Source organism: Aythya marila, assembly GCF_965140915.1.
Source record: "Aythya marila genome assembly, chromosome: 2".
In the NCBI taxonomy this organism is placed as follows: domain Eukaryota; kingdom Metazoa; phylum Chordata; class Aves; order Anseriformes; family Anatidae; genus Aythya; species Aythya marila.
The window spans coordinates 117,974,656-117,993,103 of record NC_139043.1 but is presented as its reverse complement, the minus strand read 5'-3'; the positions used below and the strand labels follow the sequence as shown (position 1 = coordinate 117,993,103).

The window sequence follows — 18,448 nt, the reverse complement described above, 5'->3', positions numbered from 1 at the left end:
CCCTTTTACCCACAGCCAGACCTCTCCCATTCCGTCTTGCACAGCAGAGTCAGGTCAGCCCACACAAAGGAGAAGAGCAGGGATGGGCAGGCTGGTAGCCAAAGGACAACACGATCTTCAGCCACCATTTAGCCCAGTCTGAATCCACTGGACACCTGTCAGCAGCCATTTGATTTATTGCTAAACTTGAACTATAGACTGTAATTGGTAAATCTGCAGGATAGATCAAAACACACCTGAGAGACCTTCAAATTATCAACTATTACAGCTGTTTGATTACTTTGGAACCACTACTGATACCCGATATCAGCTCAAGGCCATGTCTGCAACTGGCTGCATCAATCCAGTGAAGTGCTCTGCAGAAAGATGTCAGAATAGAGACAAAGTGGGCTATGTCCAGAAAAGGTTAATCAATAGCTTGCAAAGTTGACTGAGTGTCATTAAATACAGTGGTGCACCTACTGTATATAAGATGTGACCTGTTGTCTGTATCATTCTCAGTCACCATTTCTGCTATACTGGTAGTTACCAGGTTGTCCACCTGGAAGATTTTGTGTACAGCCAGAAATGTTCATATCACCATGGATCTGGGGAATAGTAATAATACTCTGTTGCAGTTTTTGGTTTCTTCTAGGGAGGAGGAGGAGGTAAGGAATCTGTTTGAAAATGTATCTCAGTATACCATGTCTTTACTTCTGACAAAGATACTGTATATGTGCCTAAAACTAGTATAATCTTAAGTTTATCATGTGAATAAATGCAGGTAGATAAATGCAGGATAACATGGGCAACAAGGTACTTTGTTTTTTTGAGAGATTTATGTTACAACAGAACTTGTCCATACAGGCTTTTAATAATGGTGAGTTAATGCCTAGGCATGTGCCAATACTAACCTATGCATAAATGAGGAAATTAAAACATTAATATACATGTTCTGATTTCCTAAAGTACTAGGTTATATCTTTACCTGCATTTTAATTGCAACTAATACTTACTTCTATCTAATTATACTTTAATACCTACTTAGAAACATTTTCATATTATCAATCTATCCTAACTAGTTATACAGAGCAAGTATATATTTGCTTATCTGTTGTAATTTTATATTTTTCAGCAGTCTTTTTCTTGTTTTACTATTAAAAAGTTTAATAAAAAGGTAAAAGTATTTAAGTTCATATAATAATAACCACCTGCAACATAGTAGAATATAACTAAACTATTATCTGAAAGTTATTTTAGCAGCCATGGTAACTGTATGCAGGGAAGTAGTTTTCTGACTGTTGGAATAAAAAATATTATTTAAGCATATGTTTAACATAAAGCATGTTCTTAATGATGCTTTCCTTGAAAGACCAAATCTTATGCTTACTGAAGATCATGGCCAAATTCCCACTGTTTTCAGCAGGACCTGGTCCAAATGGGATATGCCAATAATAACAACCTTTCTACACTCAAAAGGCTATTCTCTTTGGTTCAAATTGATTTGTGAATACCACTGCCAAAAATGTTTCAGACAATGTTAGCAGGAAAGATTATTTATTTATGGGGCAATTAAGCATCTGTGCATGTTAGGTAGTGGCAACAATACTGCATTTAAATAGATGAAAAATAAACTCTTGATCTAGGGAAAATAAAAGTGACAAAGTCAAACTGTGTTGTTATGCTTATCATAACACATAAGTAAGTTATTCTTTTTTGTATACAACAGACATCACAATAGGATTACTCTTTAAAGGCAAAGAAGTTACTTATCAACAGCAGCAGAAATCGGCTATTACTAAAAGCTTCGCATCATTGTTTTACTTATCTTTACTTACCTTTGCTTACTCTCCTAGAGGAGACATCTTGATACGTACTTCTAAACTCAGCTCTTTTTTTGTGTTTTGTAGGCAAAAAGGAGAGCCACCACTTGAAAACGGGTTCCTTCCATACTTGGGCTGTGCCTTGCAGTTCGGTGCCAACCCCCTCGAATTCCTCAAAGAAAAGCAAAAGAAGCATGGCCACATTTTCACTTGCCGAGTAGCGGGGAAATACATTCATTTCCTCACTGACCCTTTTTCATACCATTCATTGATACGCCATGGAAAACACTTGGACTGGAAAAAGTTCCATTTTGCTACTTCTGCCAAGGTACCATGTTAAAAGTGGCTTCAATATCTAATGTGTAGAATCTTCTGGCAGGACAGACAGTACCTAGTTAAACCCTGTAGCATAACCATGCCTTTGAAATATAATTGACTTCACATTTCTGCACTTGTATCGGTTTAAAACATTAGAGTCTTTTTTTCCCCCCTTTCCTTAACAGAAAGGAAATTTACAGTAATTTGGATTGTAAAAGAAGGACATTTAGTCAGGTAGTATTCCTAATTGCTAAAGTAGAAACACAGTTAGCACCTTTTTTACAAAATGATATATGGCTTGCTGAAGCTGAAAACTTCTTCAGGAGGTTCTCAGCACTGTGGAAGATTAGCTCCCAATGTCTTAAAAAATGATGCAACACAGTAGAAGTTCAATCAAACTCTTATTGAAGTAAGCAAAAAGGGTCCTTCTGATGTCAGTGGGAGTTGAATGAAACTCTAGGTAACCACATCTATTGTAAACATGCTTGATTTTATTTTCATTTGCATTCTTAACCACTATGAAAAAGTATCAGTTCTAGAATTCACAGTCCTTATTATACTTTCCTTTAGTTAGATATAAAGTTATGCTCTGGCTTTAATTTCTGTTAGACTTCATCATCAAGGTTATGACAGGTCTTATTTATCATGCATGCAATTTATTTTGTGACAGGCTTTTGGGCATGGTAGCATTGACCCAGCAGAGGGAAACACCACTGAAAATTTTCATCAGACTTTCATTAGAACCCTTCAAGGTAACGCCCTAGATGACCTCATCAAAGCAATGATGGAAAATCTACAAGACGTCATGCTGCAGTCAAGAACATCTAAACTTCAGTTTAATGCCTGGACAACAGAAGGACTTTATAAGTTCTGTTGCCAGGTGATGTTTGAGTCAGGCTTTTTAACACTTTTTGGTAAAGAATTTAATTCAAATCATGAGAAAAATCTATCAAAGCAGGAGACCGAGAGAGCACATATTCTAAATGCCCTTGAAAATTTCAAGGAATTTGATAGAATCTTTCCGGCTCTTGTGGCGGGGCTGCCTATCCATCTATTCAAGAGTGCCCACAGTGCACGTGAGAAGCTGGGGGAAGCACTGCTCCACAAGAACCTCCTGAAAAGGAACAACCTCTCTGAGCTTGTCACCCTCCGCATGTTCCTGAATGACACTCTGTCAACCTTTGATGACATGGAAAAAGCAAAGACCCATGTGGCAGTACTCTGGGCCTCGCAAGCCAACACCATTCCTGCCACATTTTGGAGTTTGTTCTATCTCCTGAAGTAAGTCCCACCATTTCTTGCTTCCAAATGAGAAAAATAATGTTTATTGTCTTTCAGAAACCAATTCACTACTATGGGTAAATTCCACTGCTTGATACTTCAGTATCAAGAAGCTTACTGATTACAACACAAGTGGCATGTTGTGGACTTCTGCAGAACCCCCCCTTTTCTTGTCTCAGACCAAGTAGAGGTACCGCAGAGCAATGCCATAGAAGATTTTCAAAAATACTCCAGGGCAATGCCTTGAATCCTAGCATTAAAAAGTAGCATGTGATGTACTTCGTAAAGGCAAATTTGGAGTAAGTTTATATATGACACTAAAAGTGCTGGTTGCAGTCAGAATTTTAATTACATTGAAGGCTCCCAGTATAATCAGACATGTTTAGACCATCTCACTAGAGCAGGCAAAACAGGCTTTAACTTCATGGTTGATTTAACAGATATTTAATAGACAATAGTTTATATGTTGATAGATTCTACTGAGGTTGTAGTAGTTATGCAGCAATATCAACACAGCAGCTCCCTGCTGCTTTCTTCACCCAGACTGCAGCAGAGCTCTTCCACTTGGATAAAGCTGTTGTGGCAGCATGAAGAGTGAGACACAAAATCCTCAACTATTCATACATGTTTTAGGCCAGTGATTTGAGATTCACTTGGGATATATGTCCAAATTACTCAAGAGAAGGAAGGGCATTCAAAACCTTAAGTGGGTGAAGATTCCTGTACATAATTTCCTAAATTTCCAGAATAGACTTTCCTATGTAGAATTTTCCTAACTTTAGATATCTGCAGTATAAACTGGAGCTACTGAGTTTGTTACTTATGAGAGGAGAGCACAGTTCAGATAAAACTATTAATTGTCCATTTTAGAGTGAGTATACTCCATGGAATATAAACTACCCCAGCTCTTAAGTATATATCTAAATTTCTAATGTTTTTATTTAGCCAGTGGCTTGTAATCTCATACCTACCAGCCAGTGCCAATAACTGGGGTTATTTGGTACTTTTTATTCTAAGAAAGCATTGGCTTAAAGTGTCCTGGCTGATCATGCCTTCATAATGACAACACTGTTGAATCCTGCATTGTTATCATGCATATTGCACCATATATTGTTCATGTATTCCATGTCTGAAGAAAGTCTAAATAGTAAAGGGTACTATGTGGACTTTTAGCATTTGGAAGATTCTTTTCAGACAAACAGAATAGGACATCACATAATAGGACATCATCCAGGATAAGTGATGTTATAAAACTGATTTATGATCCCCTTCCCAAATCTTCTACCTGCAATGGAGCTCTTTCCTAATATGCAACTGATCGTTTCATTTCTTATTCTTGGCATTGCTTTTTAGTGACATCACTATTTATTACCTCTGTTACGCACATTAGTTCTGTCCCACCTGTCATTGGAGACAGATCAAATACTTGGGGTTCTTTTCCTTTATAGAACCTATTGTATCTTTGCCAAAAGGTGAAAAAGTCTAATTGCATAAGTAGATTTTGCTTCAACATTTTCATTTTGGAAGGTTGTACTAGTCAGCTAACAAACTAAATTTTATTTGGGAATAAAATGAATGGCACAAAGTCTTTTTAAACCGTTCTTAAGCATAACATTATGTCATACTTATGCACTTTTGATTTTAGGAATCCAGAAGCAATGAGAGCTGCTATCAAAGAAGTGCAAAGCATTTTGGAAAGTGCTGGAGAGAAGATCAGCTTAGATGGCAAACATATTTCCTTGAACCGAAAACAGCTGGATAATATGCCAGTACTAGGTATGACTGTTTTATGCAGGAGTACCAGAAATCACCCCACAATTTTCACAATCTTCTATTTGTCACCATATAAGTACTTTCTATGGAATTACTATTAACCAGCAAACACCAGAACAAAAACCTTTATGTTCCCTGGCAATGGCCAACACAATCAGTCTTCCCAGTATCAGAGGTGGTCCTGAGTGTACCAATTCACATTAATAGCATTTTTTTTTTCCATGGGTAATGGCATGTCGGAATACAGTGTGTGTCAGCACAACTATTCAGTGTTGGACACCCGTGGATAATTCAGAACAATATTTTGTTTGGTAACGGCTTTAGATCAAATAAAAGGGTGTTGCCAAATTGTATATGGCAGCTGTTATTATGTCAAGCAAGATCTTCTAGTACCATTACTGGAATTTCTTCTTAATGTTTTTCAAATTGCAGGCACATATTTCGAGTGTCCAAATTACAGGGAAGAGTTTTGAAAATGTCACTGTTTGACTACTGCTGATTTCTTTAATCAGTTTATATTGAAATGAAGCAAAAAACAAGGTGCTCCTGTGCACCAGCACTAAAAGTTTCAGAAAAGCCTGATCACTGCACTGTTTCCCTTTCTTGTTATGTTTTCATGTTTTTCTTTACTTCAGCTTAAAAGTGTGTCTCACTTTCAAATATTCTGTTGCATCAGCTATGAGTAATTTTCTAGGGGAAAGCGGATTATATTCTCAGTGTTATCTGCAGAAGGGATAATAATGCTAACAAGAAATGAGAAAGATACTTTCTTAGGCATTTATGAAGTTACTGTTAAATTATTTTTTTTAATAGGCTTTAATAGTGGGTTTGAAATAGCTCAAAATATGTCCTCCCCCAAGGACATATACATACTATTTCTGTGGTAATCATTCCTTTTCCTCTCTCTATAGATAGCATCATCAAGGAGGCAATGAGGCTATCGAGTGCATCCATGACTTTCCGAGTTGCTAAAGAGGATTTCACTTTGCACTTAGAGAATGATTTTTACAACATTCGCAAGGATGATATTGTAGCTCTTTATCCTCAACTTCTGCATTTTGATCCAGAAATCTATGCTGATCCTTTGGTAAGTATTTATCACAGTGCATTAAATTCTGAGCTCTAGCAGAAGCCAGCATGTTTTTTAATAGAGCACTTACCAAGAATGCTCTACAGCTGTTACTCTGTTGTGCTCCAGACAGTCTGTTCTTATGCCTGGAGTCTCAAGGATAGGCAAGAACTACCTGCAAAACATGTTTGGGTGTAAACAGAAAGTGTACTGGAAGCCCAGGAGAGCCTTTTAGCTTTTGTCTTCCTCAATAATGACAGATTACCACTTGGGGAGGAAGAAGAGGAGGAGATTGAGAGAGGGCAAGGATAAGGATAATATTTTCTCAACAACACAGGATGAGAAACCTTCCAGTTCAGATGCATGAACAAGGATGCAAGCTGTTCTGCTTATTTTAAGAGGTTAGAAGTTATCAAAACTTTTAAGAAGTTATCAGAAGGATTCCCTAGCTTGACTCTAGCAAAGATCCTGAGATGATATTGTCCCACATGCCAGAACTTTTCAAGGACTACCCTTTGCAGAAAGCACCTTAGGGCCTGGTACTACCATGAAGCACAAAAACTGTCCTGTGCAGTGTTTACTGCCTGAGGCTTTTCCCTCCCAGCCTGCATTTTGTGTCTTAATAGCATTATCCAGTCCTTGGAGTTATTCAGATATCAACTAACTCTTTTGTGGGTTTTATTACAGACATTCAAATACGATCGCTATCTCAATGAGAACGGAGAAGAAAAGACTGACTTCTACCGCAATGGTCGCAAGTTGAAGTATTATTATATGCCATTTGGGACAGGAATAGCAAAATGCCCTGGCAGATTATTTGCTGTCCATGAAATTAAACAATTTTTGGTTTTGATATTTTCATACTTTGAGATAGAGCTTGTGGACAACAACGTGCAGTGTCCTTCTTTAGATCAATCCCGTGCAGGACTGGGGATTTTGCAACCATCCAATGACATTGATTTCAGGTATAGACTGAAATGTCTATGAATATATATATATATATATTATTATATCTATAAACTGTGTACAGTATAAATACACTATATAACATATATTTTGTATATACATTATGTATGTGTGCAAGTGAAACATTGTAAGTCTCAGGGGAAAATCCATAGGAAGATGCTACTTCATCAACCTAATAGAGAATATATAATACTATTATGGTGGCAGCAGAAAATGGGTTTATTCCATGTTGTTGGTACAAAAGTTACTCCTTTTACCAACCATTCTAAAATGCAAGTTGTGACTTTGAGTTGTGTGTGTACAATAGTTCATTTTTTTTCTGCCAGCAAATACCTTCCCAGAGTAATATAGTTAAAATTTCATGAGGTAGTTCAAAATAATTATAAAAATTCAACAAGAGTTAAACCATACTCTTTTTTTATAACTGAAATGTTGGAGGTGGAGGGTTCTCACCATTGGTGAAATAAGATTTTTATAGTATAAAGGCAGACTGGGGGAGGGGAGAATTTCCTGGGGAAGTACCTTTATGTTTTTATTAAAAACTAGAAAAGACTTGAATAAAATCTACAAAATATTTCACGTTCTAGTGAAACTGCAGAACCTGTATCATATTCATTGTAATATATATTTCTGTTCAGAAAGTTTTAACTGTATTACAATAAATGATATTATCTGCACTAAATGCTTCTCTAGACTGTTGGTTGTTTCAATGTCTTAACATTCTCAAAGATTTATGCACTCATCCCTAGCCACCTGAGCCACCTTTAAACTAGCCAGCTCAAATATCATAGAATATCCTGGCTTGGAAGAGGCACACAAGGATCATGAAGTCCAACTCCTGGATCCACACAGGACCACCCAAAAATCAGACCATGTGTCTGAGAGCACTGCCCAAATGCTTCTTGAATTCTGGCAGGCTCAGTGCAATCACCACTACTCTGAGGAACCTGTCTCAGTGCCCGACCACCCTCTGGGTGCAGAACCTTTCCCTAACCCCCAGCCTGACCCTCCCCTGTCCCAGCTCCATGCCGTTCCCTTGGGTCCTGTCGCTGTCCCCAGAGAGCAGAGCTCAGCGCCTGCCCCTCCGCTCCCCTGAGGGAGCTACAGGTCACCATGAGGCCTCCCCTCAGCCTGCTCTGCTGTGGGCTGAACAAACCAAGGGGCCTCAGCTGCTCCTCATACATCTTCCTCTCTAGACCCTTCACCATCTGTGTTGTCAATACGGAGATAAGTAAATAGCCACCAGTGCTTATAGTTGGATTTTGTACCCTTCTCTAAATTCCGTATATCCATAGGCCTCCATTGGTCATACTCCATAGATCTTCCTAGTCTAATTCCATTAAAGCTACTATGGATATGCCCACACATTTCCCACACATTTATTTTCAGTGGTGTCATGTCTGTAAGAAAAATCATTTCAGGCATATCATTTAGTTCTCTGTAACATCCTGTTCCTTTCTGCTGCAAATGATGGATGGGTGTCACAAAAGTCCAGTTTTTAATGAAACATCTTTAGGCTGAAAGAAAGAGTTTTCTTATCATCTGCCAGTGAAAACAACAAATGGATTTAAAATATTGTTGTTATCCTATTTTTTATATGCTTCTAAGGATTTATGATCTGACCTTTTGTCCTCGAATCAAATGTTAGCCTCATCACAGAAGATGAGATACAGAACTATTAGATATTTTCAGATTTCACATTCTACCAAGACATCAAATCTAGCTGATAAAGCTCTTCCTAAACATGAAATTTTACCAGGACCCAGGCCTTGAGCTGCTTTAAATTATGCATCTGTTTCTATTCTCACTATCCACTGTACTAAATATTCAAAGGCAAAGAAAAAGATTCTGTAGTGTGTGACTATTACCTGTGTGTTACCCTTGTAAATTTATTTAAACTTTTTTTTCATTTTCAAAAGAGAACAAAGAACACCACATTGTTGCCATTTATAATATCTATAATATTTAAACAATTAGATATAATGAAAGTGGCTTTGAATTATTAGTTTGGTTCTCTTGGTAGGGGAAGTGCCCAGTCGTAGGTACAGCCTCTTTTCATACTTCTGTCAATTATGTTTTTGTATGATTTATATAAATTACAGCACATTCATTGTAAGTTAGTATTGACTCAGAGAACACATGAAAGCCTGACATTATCATAATTACATATGCCCTGGCACATATTATTACTATTAGAGTATCTACTCCTCCTTTCTTAAACAAATCTTTCCTAAAACTACAGGTTTTGAGAGTAGCAAGTCTGTGCAATGTTTTAAGCAAAATAACCTTCCTTGATGAAAATGAATTCAAAACAGAACTGCAACAGTAGATAATGGAAGACAGCACAGGAGTTATTGAAGCCAGCATCTCCATGGCATTGACACTTGGCACTTTTTCTTCCATCCCCTGATGTATGATAACCCTGATCCATTGGATCTTGCCTACAAGTTCAGTTAGAGGCAACCATCCACATTTTTTATTGCAGCAGACATGTAAGAAGAAACTCAGTTTCTGTTTGAGCTTTGTTTTTTGTGTTTATTTCTTTTTGTTTGTTTTAGTGAGGATTAGATCAGTCTTTAATGTTCAGAATGTACAAGATAAATGCTACAAATAAGTTAGAGTTTGTCTATAGCCTTCAGCTACTTTTGCACCAAGAAGGTGAAGACCAAATAAATTAAAAAAAAAAAAGTTGTAAGGTTCTGTGACTAGACAGCTATTTACAAATTTATGTTTGTTTTTGAAGCCAGTGCTAAATTGTTGCTAACATTTTAGAACAAAAAGTGCTTCATTGCAACCTGCATAAATCCCTATGAATTTCCAATGGAAATAATGTAAACTGCTATTCTTAAAACTCTATTTGCAATTAAAATAACTATACTGTTTTATTTGCAATACGTGTTGATGCACATGATGAAAAACTTTCCTTTAAAAATTATTTACTGCAATATGGAAAGTAAAAGCTTTCTTTTTCAAAGAAACTTTTATAAACCCAAGCTTAATACAGAAGAGAGATACCCCTGCCAAGGCAGATATGACTAAGGAATGGCCAGGAGAACTCCCAAGACATTTTGTGTCTGAGGTATTATGGTCCATCTTATAACCATGTCCAGGAAACTTACCTAACAGTGGATGGATGATTCCAAGACTTGTGTTAAAGAGGGAAAATGCATTCCTTACCAAAATGTAATACCTGTAAGAATGGGAGAACTCGTGAAATGATGTCTCTAGTAGGAAGGGCTACCTGCAAATGTGCTTCAGGATTCACAAGAGGGTAATGTATCTGGATTTAACTTCTCCAGCATCTGTCTGTCTGGATACACTGGCCAGAAATGTGAGGTAGATGTGAATGAATGTCCAGCTTCCATTTGCACATGGATGAAGGTCCAGGCTGAGACTAGCTGAGACTAGCTCTTTAGGCCTTCCAGGACTGCATAGTCATTCTGGGCCAAAAGCCAATACCAATCTAAATTGTAACTTTTATCCCCATCGAGAATTGGAAATCAATTAACGTCAAATAAAGTGAACAGTGAGACATGGGTCCTCCAACTGGCTTGGTCATGCTAGTGTAACTGAGCAAAGTAGTACCATGTTAAAAAACAAACAAGCAAACATGTGAATAAGGGTCATGTGAATAAGGTCTATGACCATACGAATTGTTTAGAGTTGGGCTGGCAATGTCCACACACTGCTTAGGGTCTGGCTATGTTGTAAAGACACCATCAAGTTCTAGCCAAATTCTTTTTAACCAGCCACCCCACCTTTCTATAAACTATTTATAAAGATGCATAAATATATCCTCTTTAATCTAAATCAGAGGATTATAAATTTAAGTTTTATCAGAAATATTTTTACAGGCTGTAACCACAAATTACATATGTATATACTAGGATTTTATTTTATTTTATATATTTTATATTTATTTTATTTTAGACTTCCATCCACATTTGTTATGGGATTTAAAGCAAATATGCCATATTATGCAAATGTTTTGTATTTTACCTTTGTTACTGGTCTATGCTTTTATAAATAAATAATTAAAAAAAAAAAAGGAAGAAAAAAGGGAAAGAAAAAAGGAGAGAGTTTTTTTAGAAGAAAATTCCAACACTCCACTTTTTTCTCCTATCACATCCTTTCAGTCATGTTATTTACTTGATTTAAACCTATTAAGAGCAAGACCATTCATAGACATAGCTCCAAGTGCAGGCTAATTTTCTATCCTGCACTAAAGCCTTTCTACAAAGAATTTACAATAAATCTGACTCACAACCATCTACTGCTCTGAGGTACCTGAGCCAGATGAAGGTTCATTCCATTAGGAATGTGGGGAGACTACTTCCAAAAGACAAATCTTGGCACTAGTTCATGCAACACAACTATCTTGTAATAATAGTAACACAGATAATAATGGACAGATTTTGTACACCTCTCCCACAGAGCTAATTCAAAGATTTACCATGAGAGGCAATGAGAACATTTAACAAATCACAGCAGGCAGGAGAATCCATATACCCATCCCACCCAAGTGCAATGCCTTAACTGCAGACTCATTACAAACTGGTAGAAATCAGACCATACACAGGGTCCCACAGGGATGGCTCAAGTGCTCCTGCCAAAATTCCCATGGGAGCATGGCCATTGCCATTCAACTTCCCATCACTGCTCTTTTGCTGGGGTAGGAATTCTCAATGGACATCTGGACCCACAAGCTGTGAACTGGTACTCATTGGGTAAGAAATGTAAAACAAGAGAGGTGATTGGTTCTTCTTGTCCAGTTCTGAACTCCTGTAACAGAAGGAGCATATCAGCATATCTTCAGAGGACTCTGCAGAGCAGTGTCAATTTTTAATGCTGACCTAGAGTTATGAAGCTGAAAAGATCCAGAATAAACTCTTGAGCACTTTCCACACTTTGTGACAAAAGAAATGCAAATGAAAAGTTTGAACAGTTCTCCTTTTTTTTTTTTTCAATTTTAATATTGGTTAATATGGAAGTATTTTGGTTTCATTCCATGACTGCTACTTTTGTAACCTCAGTTAAACCTCTGTTACCAGGGTCACCCAGAAGCAAGTGAGGGGAGAAAATGGTACAAAGTCTGTGGCTGCTATGCCTCAGCTAATGTAATCAAATACTTCAGCAATCAATACTCATCTGCCTTGCCAGGGTCACGGACACCGCAAAGTTATACCAGGGCAATTCTCTGTGCTGCGTCTCCAAATAACAGTACTTTTCTCAAGATATGAGACCAAAACAAGGTAAGATGAAAGACCGTAGAAGCAATTAAAAAAACACTGTGCAGACCCAGGTTGGTATGAAGGAGGCAGCCTACGCCATGGGTTGTGTGAGTCTTTCGCATTACCTATCTACTACACAGAAGGAGATATGGGCAGAAAGGAGGCAGAGACCCTGCCTCCCAGGTGAGAATCCTAACCATTAGGCTAGCTCGGGCATTCACTGCTTTTCCCAGTGGTAGCTTTTCTCTGAAAAACTGAACAAATTGAGTAGAATGATTTGCATGTTTCCCAACCTGTACTCTTTTAATTAAAGTCCTCTCTTAGTTATGATTTAGAAACTATTCAGTTTTGACATGGGATTGAAGTGCCGGAGGTAGATGAGGGAATCAAATCCACATGCTGAGGGCAGTCTCTAACCATGGTGAGTAAAAGTGAGGGTACCTCCTGAGGGAGGCACAAGCACTCAGTAGATTAGGCACACCAAGGGGTTTAAGGGCACAAGCCTTTGTTGGACCCAGATGAGCTTTGCAAAGGGCTTGGTAGGTGCCTTTGCACGGCAGTCCTGGGATAAGAAGCAAGACACGGGCAGCTGAGTGGGAGCAGGTGGTGTATAACTCGGCAGAGAGGTACTTTGGCTGAAGAGGTGGAAGTGAGACAAAGAAAATGCTTTACAGTTTTTCTGCTGAAAGAAATCTTTCCTCATGCTGGAGTTCCTGGAAGTGACACGATGACCTTACTAAAGTAACAAGGCACTTTATCAGAAAAAGACAGTTTCACATTTCTGAAACCATGCTGGCCATCACTGCTATTCACCAGCTGGGAGTTGTCTGCAGAGAAACTACACCTGATAACCCTTTGCTGGATGCTAAAGGTCATGTAAAACTAGCTTGGTCAGTCAACTGTCTCTGGCAGGCTGAACCAGCTCCTTTCCAGGAGCATGGGCATGAAGCAGCAGCAGCAGCCACACTCAGAGGTATTAGGGGCAGGCCTGCAATGTGGAAGATGCAGCACAGAGGGGTAGTTTTGGTAGTTTTGGCTCTCGGTAGCTGGGACCTGGCTCTTGGGAGCTGCAGCACCCTGGTGATTTTCTCAAGGTTCAGGTTCAGCCTGGAACTGCCTGACAGGATGGATCTAAGGCCATCTTAGCCAAATTTTAAATGGAAAAAGCTGCTACCGTATTGTGTGTGGACCCAATCTCTGAGACCTGCTTTGAGGAACTCCCCAGTGACAGAAGGGGAGGAGGTCCTCATGGTATATGGGTCCTGATGGGCTGAGGGTCAAAGCTGTATGCAAGGTGCTCTTTTCAATTAAAAACATAAAAAAAAATCACTCCTAGGCTCAAATAAAAGAGGAACAGTAGGTGCCTATTAACAGTGCTGCTTCTAGGTTCAGCCAGCCAGTCCCCAACATAACAAGTGTTTTCAATGACTGCAGTTTTGAGCTAAGATTTTACAAATCATAGATGAAGTTCTTAAACTGTTCTTTGATCTTAATGTAGAAGTAACATGATAAGCTAGTCTTTGTGTTGCAAGACCTTTCAAGCAATTTTCCAAAGATAAAAAGAAGAGGAAGCACAAAGAGGAGAAATCATGGGATAATTTTGTCTGAAAGCATGAAATATGCTTTCCTGATAATTACAGCTCAGTTGTCAGTAGCATGCTTTAGAAGATACTGTCCATGGTCTTGGTGTAATCAGATAGCTTAAGCAGGATAAATAGGCATCCACTGTTTATGATCTGCACAGAGTGCTGAAGTAGGGTAATCGGCAGGCTGAACATAGCACCAAGATCTGCCCTCATTCACACCACAATAACCACAATTATGTCAACACATTTAAACAGCTCGCAGAGGGGGCTTGAGCATAATTATGGCTATGGTCTGTCCCTCTTTAGCCAGCTGTATAAAGAGGTTTGGTGGTAAAAGCAGTCATTGGCTCACAGTAACCTCAGAATTAAACAATAAAGAGGTTACATATTATTAAATGGACTACTGTCAAAGTAAATACCTGTCTTGCTAACTGTTGTTGACTTTACTTTGTTTTCTGCCAAGACAGACAACTCTATGAGACACACTTAAAATCAAATGATCAAAATCAAATAATCTTCAGTGGTTCACATGTCATGAAAAGAGAGAGAGGTCACTTCAGAGCAATTATTGAAGAGCCACCAATTTTTAAAATTAAAAGTCCGTTTTACATAATTCATCAGTCTCTACTTATCTTTTAAAGATAACAGCCACTTCTGAAATTCAGACAGATGGATCCCACAGAGGTTTTGAAAGACTAAAGCACCTTAGCTGATTGAATCACTCTGGTTTTGGGAACAATTCAGTGTGAAGAACCATGTAATTATTTTTCAGAAGCATTTATGTAATAGTTGATTGGAAGGGGATTAGATGTCTCACAGGCTGCAATAACTGCAGACTCAGGACTTACAGACATCCACAAGAACATCAGTAAATCATAGGCTGGAAAAGGCCAGACCAAAAGACTGCCTATTTTAGATTTCTGTCATGATTAAATACCCCACAATGCCAACAGAAGTATATGGGATTAAGGCAAACGTCAGTGGAACTTCCTCAGGATCCGTACAAGGCACCCCATCAGCTTGTCCTAAGAGGTGTTCAACTTACTGGCCCTTTTCAAGAAAACAAGTGTTTTTTCTGTGAGGTTCTTGTGGGTTTTAAGAGTCCTCTTTCATAACAATAGGTGCTTGTGGACACACTGCATGAAGGTAAATCAGAGCCTGCAAGAGAATCACGGATAGATATGAACATTTACTACTTCCAAAAGCTTTATCATTCAGCACCATGAGTTTGCATGACTGGTTTGAAGCATAGGGTGATAAAAATTGCCCAAAGGGTTGCATTAACAGGTAAGAGGTAATCTGGGCCTTGCTGACCTACTGAGATCTCAGCTCTGCTCTCTTTAGTGCTACCGGCTCCTTAAGCAGAGGGAGAAATGCTTCCTCTCTACTTTACATGGCATTTCAGCTTGGATGCTTTACCCAAGTAAGCAAAGCCTCAGGAAAGGTGAACAGTCAAGGAGAGGCTATCTGAAGACATGCCCTCTACATTGAACTGGTTCATCTCATGGCTATTTTATTTCCCATCTGCAAGAATTTAAACCAGGAACTAATGTTCTTACAAGGGCTAAAAGGTGATGTTAAAAATGATAGGGGAAGCCATTAACAATGCAACCAACAGTCAATTAGATGGGTTCTGTTAACTATGATTCATCAGTATGCTGTCAAATGACTTTTCCTGAAATTTGATAATATGATAAAGAATTAAAAATTCTGTAGACTCTAAAGAAATCATAGTCGGATAATCTGAGTGCTGGATAAAAAATACTGGATACAGTGGATATTCACCAGGGGAGGTTTAGGTTTAGGTTGGATATTAGGAAAAAATTCTTTACTTAAAGGGTTGTTAGGCATTACAATGGGCTGCCCAGGGAAGTGGTTGAGTCAGTATCCCTGGAGGTCTTTAAATGATATTTAAGATGTCGAGCTTAGTGATATGGTTTAGTGGAGGACTGGTTAGTGTTAGGTCAGAGGTTGGACTAGGTGATTTTGGAGGTCTCTTCTAACCTAAATGATTTTGTGATTCTGTGATGTGCTATGCCACAGAGCTATCTGCAGGTGCCTGATGTTAGGTTCGTACTACCAGAAGGTAGATGCAGGGTTGCAATTCAGAGTACCCAAGCTGACAGCTGAGGCTCCCAGTGCAGGCAGAGCAGAGTCAAGGGCTGAAGGGCAAGCTCAGTCGCACCCCAGGAGTAGTTTCTAAAGTTAAATGGTGGCACAAGTTACATGCTTATTCCTTGGCCTACACACCCAGAATGTTTTTACCATTGTTTTATAATTGGCACACAGATCAGGACTTTGTAGTAAGAGTTATACAAACAGAGAATAAAACCATTATTTCCAAGGAGGTCACAGTCTAAGGAAAATAGAAGGTGAAAAGCATCCATCTAGTGGAGGGCAAGGAAACAATAAGGCAGTATTTGCCAGTATGCCAGCTAGTGGTCTGAATAGACCAGGAGGTTGGCTAATGTTAAGTTCATCGCCAACACTGAATGCATCTTGATCTGTTGAGGTCTAGAACACAAGACAGCAGATGACGGGTAGGTGAGGAGTAAGCTATGAAGCTACTTGAAAGTGAAAAAAGAGCAGTTTATCCTTGGTGCTACAAAGAGTGCAGGAGGAGGCAGCAAGTGTGGAGGGATCACAGTATAAATGACCTTTGCAGCAAAAATATGAATCGATGTAGTAGGACAGGAGAGCAGTAGAAAATTGCAGCAGTGATGAAGGAGCTAGAAAGGAGCACCTGGATGAATGGTTTGTCCAGAGGATGGGTAGAAAAGGCTGTATCTTAACAGCAATTATGCAGAAGCCAGGAGACAGCATTTTAAGAGGAGCACCACTGACTGGCAGAGACTGGCGATGGGTGACCAAGGTCAAGGATGAGGTATTGGTTTTGAGATTTGACCTGGCTGAAGGTATTAGAAAGAAGTGTCACTTGAATGAAGCAAGTGTAAATTCAATTGAAGGGAAGCTAGAGCTGCACTTATGCAGTACTCCAGACTGAGGTTTTACATGGTGTGTTCTGCAAGACTAGAAGCAAGAGAGCAAGGAATGTGGCATGATCATGATTGAAGTAAGCTTGTATTAGGAAATGAAACAGCAAGGGAGAACAAAAGGTTTAGGGAAGGAATGAGAGACAGGGGGACTATCAGGAGATACAATAAGAGGAGAGCCCAGTAAGAGCGCCTCTTTAGTGGAAACCATGAACCTAGATTTCCAGATCAGATCTAGACAGAGCCTGTTCCAAGCAGTTACTGCTGTAAATAAAATACTGCAGACCGAATCCACATGCATGTACTTAAGCAAATATTTGTGACCACTCTGATCAAAGTTATTAGGTGATAATGTTCAGCCTTGGAAACTGGCCTTGAACAACATTTATTAAGGTGTTCCACTACTACAGCTATCACTAAAGATCAGCACACCAAACTGCACTGTCAACCAGCCTTGAACCTTTGTGCAGAGGACTACCAGTAAAAATGTCCAGAAAATAATATATCTGAGGCCTGGCAAATAAAACACATGCCAGCTATCAGCAGCACTGTGTAACCATCATTACAATCTATTGTATTGTTAAAAATATGCTGGACAACAAGAAGTAACTTGAGGGAATACTGAATTTTCATTGCTTGCTATACTTATCCATGGCCATAATTATATTTTTTAGACAGGTGTTTTTCATAAGTTGCCAGTCTTTACTTCAAGTTTGTAACTTCAGTGTAATATAGATTTGGCAATGAATATATGGTGAACATACAATTAGGCAATGAAAATATTGAGTGTCACATATATAGAGAGAGATTGAAATTTATGACATAGTCTGAAAAACAAAACATCAAATTGTGCAGCCAAAGACTATAGGAAAATAAAATTTTAAAAAGTAAAAAGTGCTATTTATTTATTTATTTATTTATTTAAAAAGTAAAGTGCTATTTTCAGAATGACCAAGAGCCAGAGTGAGTCAGGTATTCAGAGCCATTTCAAATGCCCTGTGGTATCCATGTACCTCTCTAGGCTCACTTCATAAAAGTAGGTGGATCCCATAAGTCAAGTGTCAAATCTGTCAAATTCATGGTGTCTTAGAGACCTTGAGACTTCAGGGACCTTTGGGATGGCAGCCTAATGAAGCCCTAAACCTCCACTGACCATAATGGTAGTTGGACACATTGCCCATAGGTAAATGCATAGAGGCAGATACCTACATTTAAGTGTCCTATTCTTTGAACTGAATCCCATTCTAAGAGTTCTGAGGACTGTCAAGGAAACATTGGCTTGGATTTAGGATTTGGTCATTGACTTTTAAAACAAAGCTAGATTTCTACATGAGCAATAGCTATCGATCATAAACCTGGAGACTTCTCCTCTGAATTACCCTCTGAAAGGGAATCCTGGAAATATAGTGTTCTTGGTTTAGGCATCAGA

The 18,448-nt window shown here is 38.7% G+C and overlaps 1 protein-coding gene across 1 annotated transcript; it reads left to right on the top strand.

Moving 5' to 3' along the window:
• Positions 1 to 567: 567 nt before the first annotated feature.
• Positions 568 to 7,230, top strand: CYP7A1 (cytochrome P450 family 7 subfamily A member 1; the record flags this gene model as incomplete). Its single annotated transcript, XM_082754823.1, has 6 exons — positions 568 to 647; positions 1,890 to 2,130; positions 2,791 to 3,401; positions 5,047 to 5,177; positions 6,086 to 6,261; positions 6,931 to 7,230. 6 exons carry the CDS (start codon positions 568 to 570, stop codon positions 7,228 to 7,230), a joined length of 1,539 nt encoding a protein of 512 aa, XP_082610949.1.
• Between the last annotated feature and the right edge of the window lie 11,218 nt (positions 7,231 to 18,448).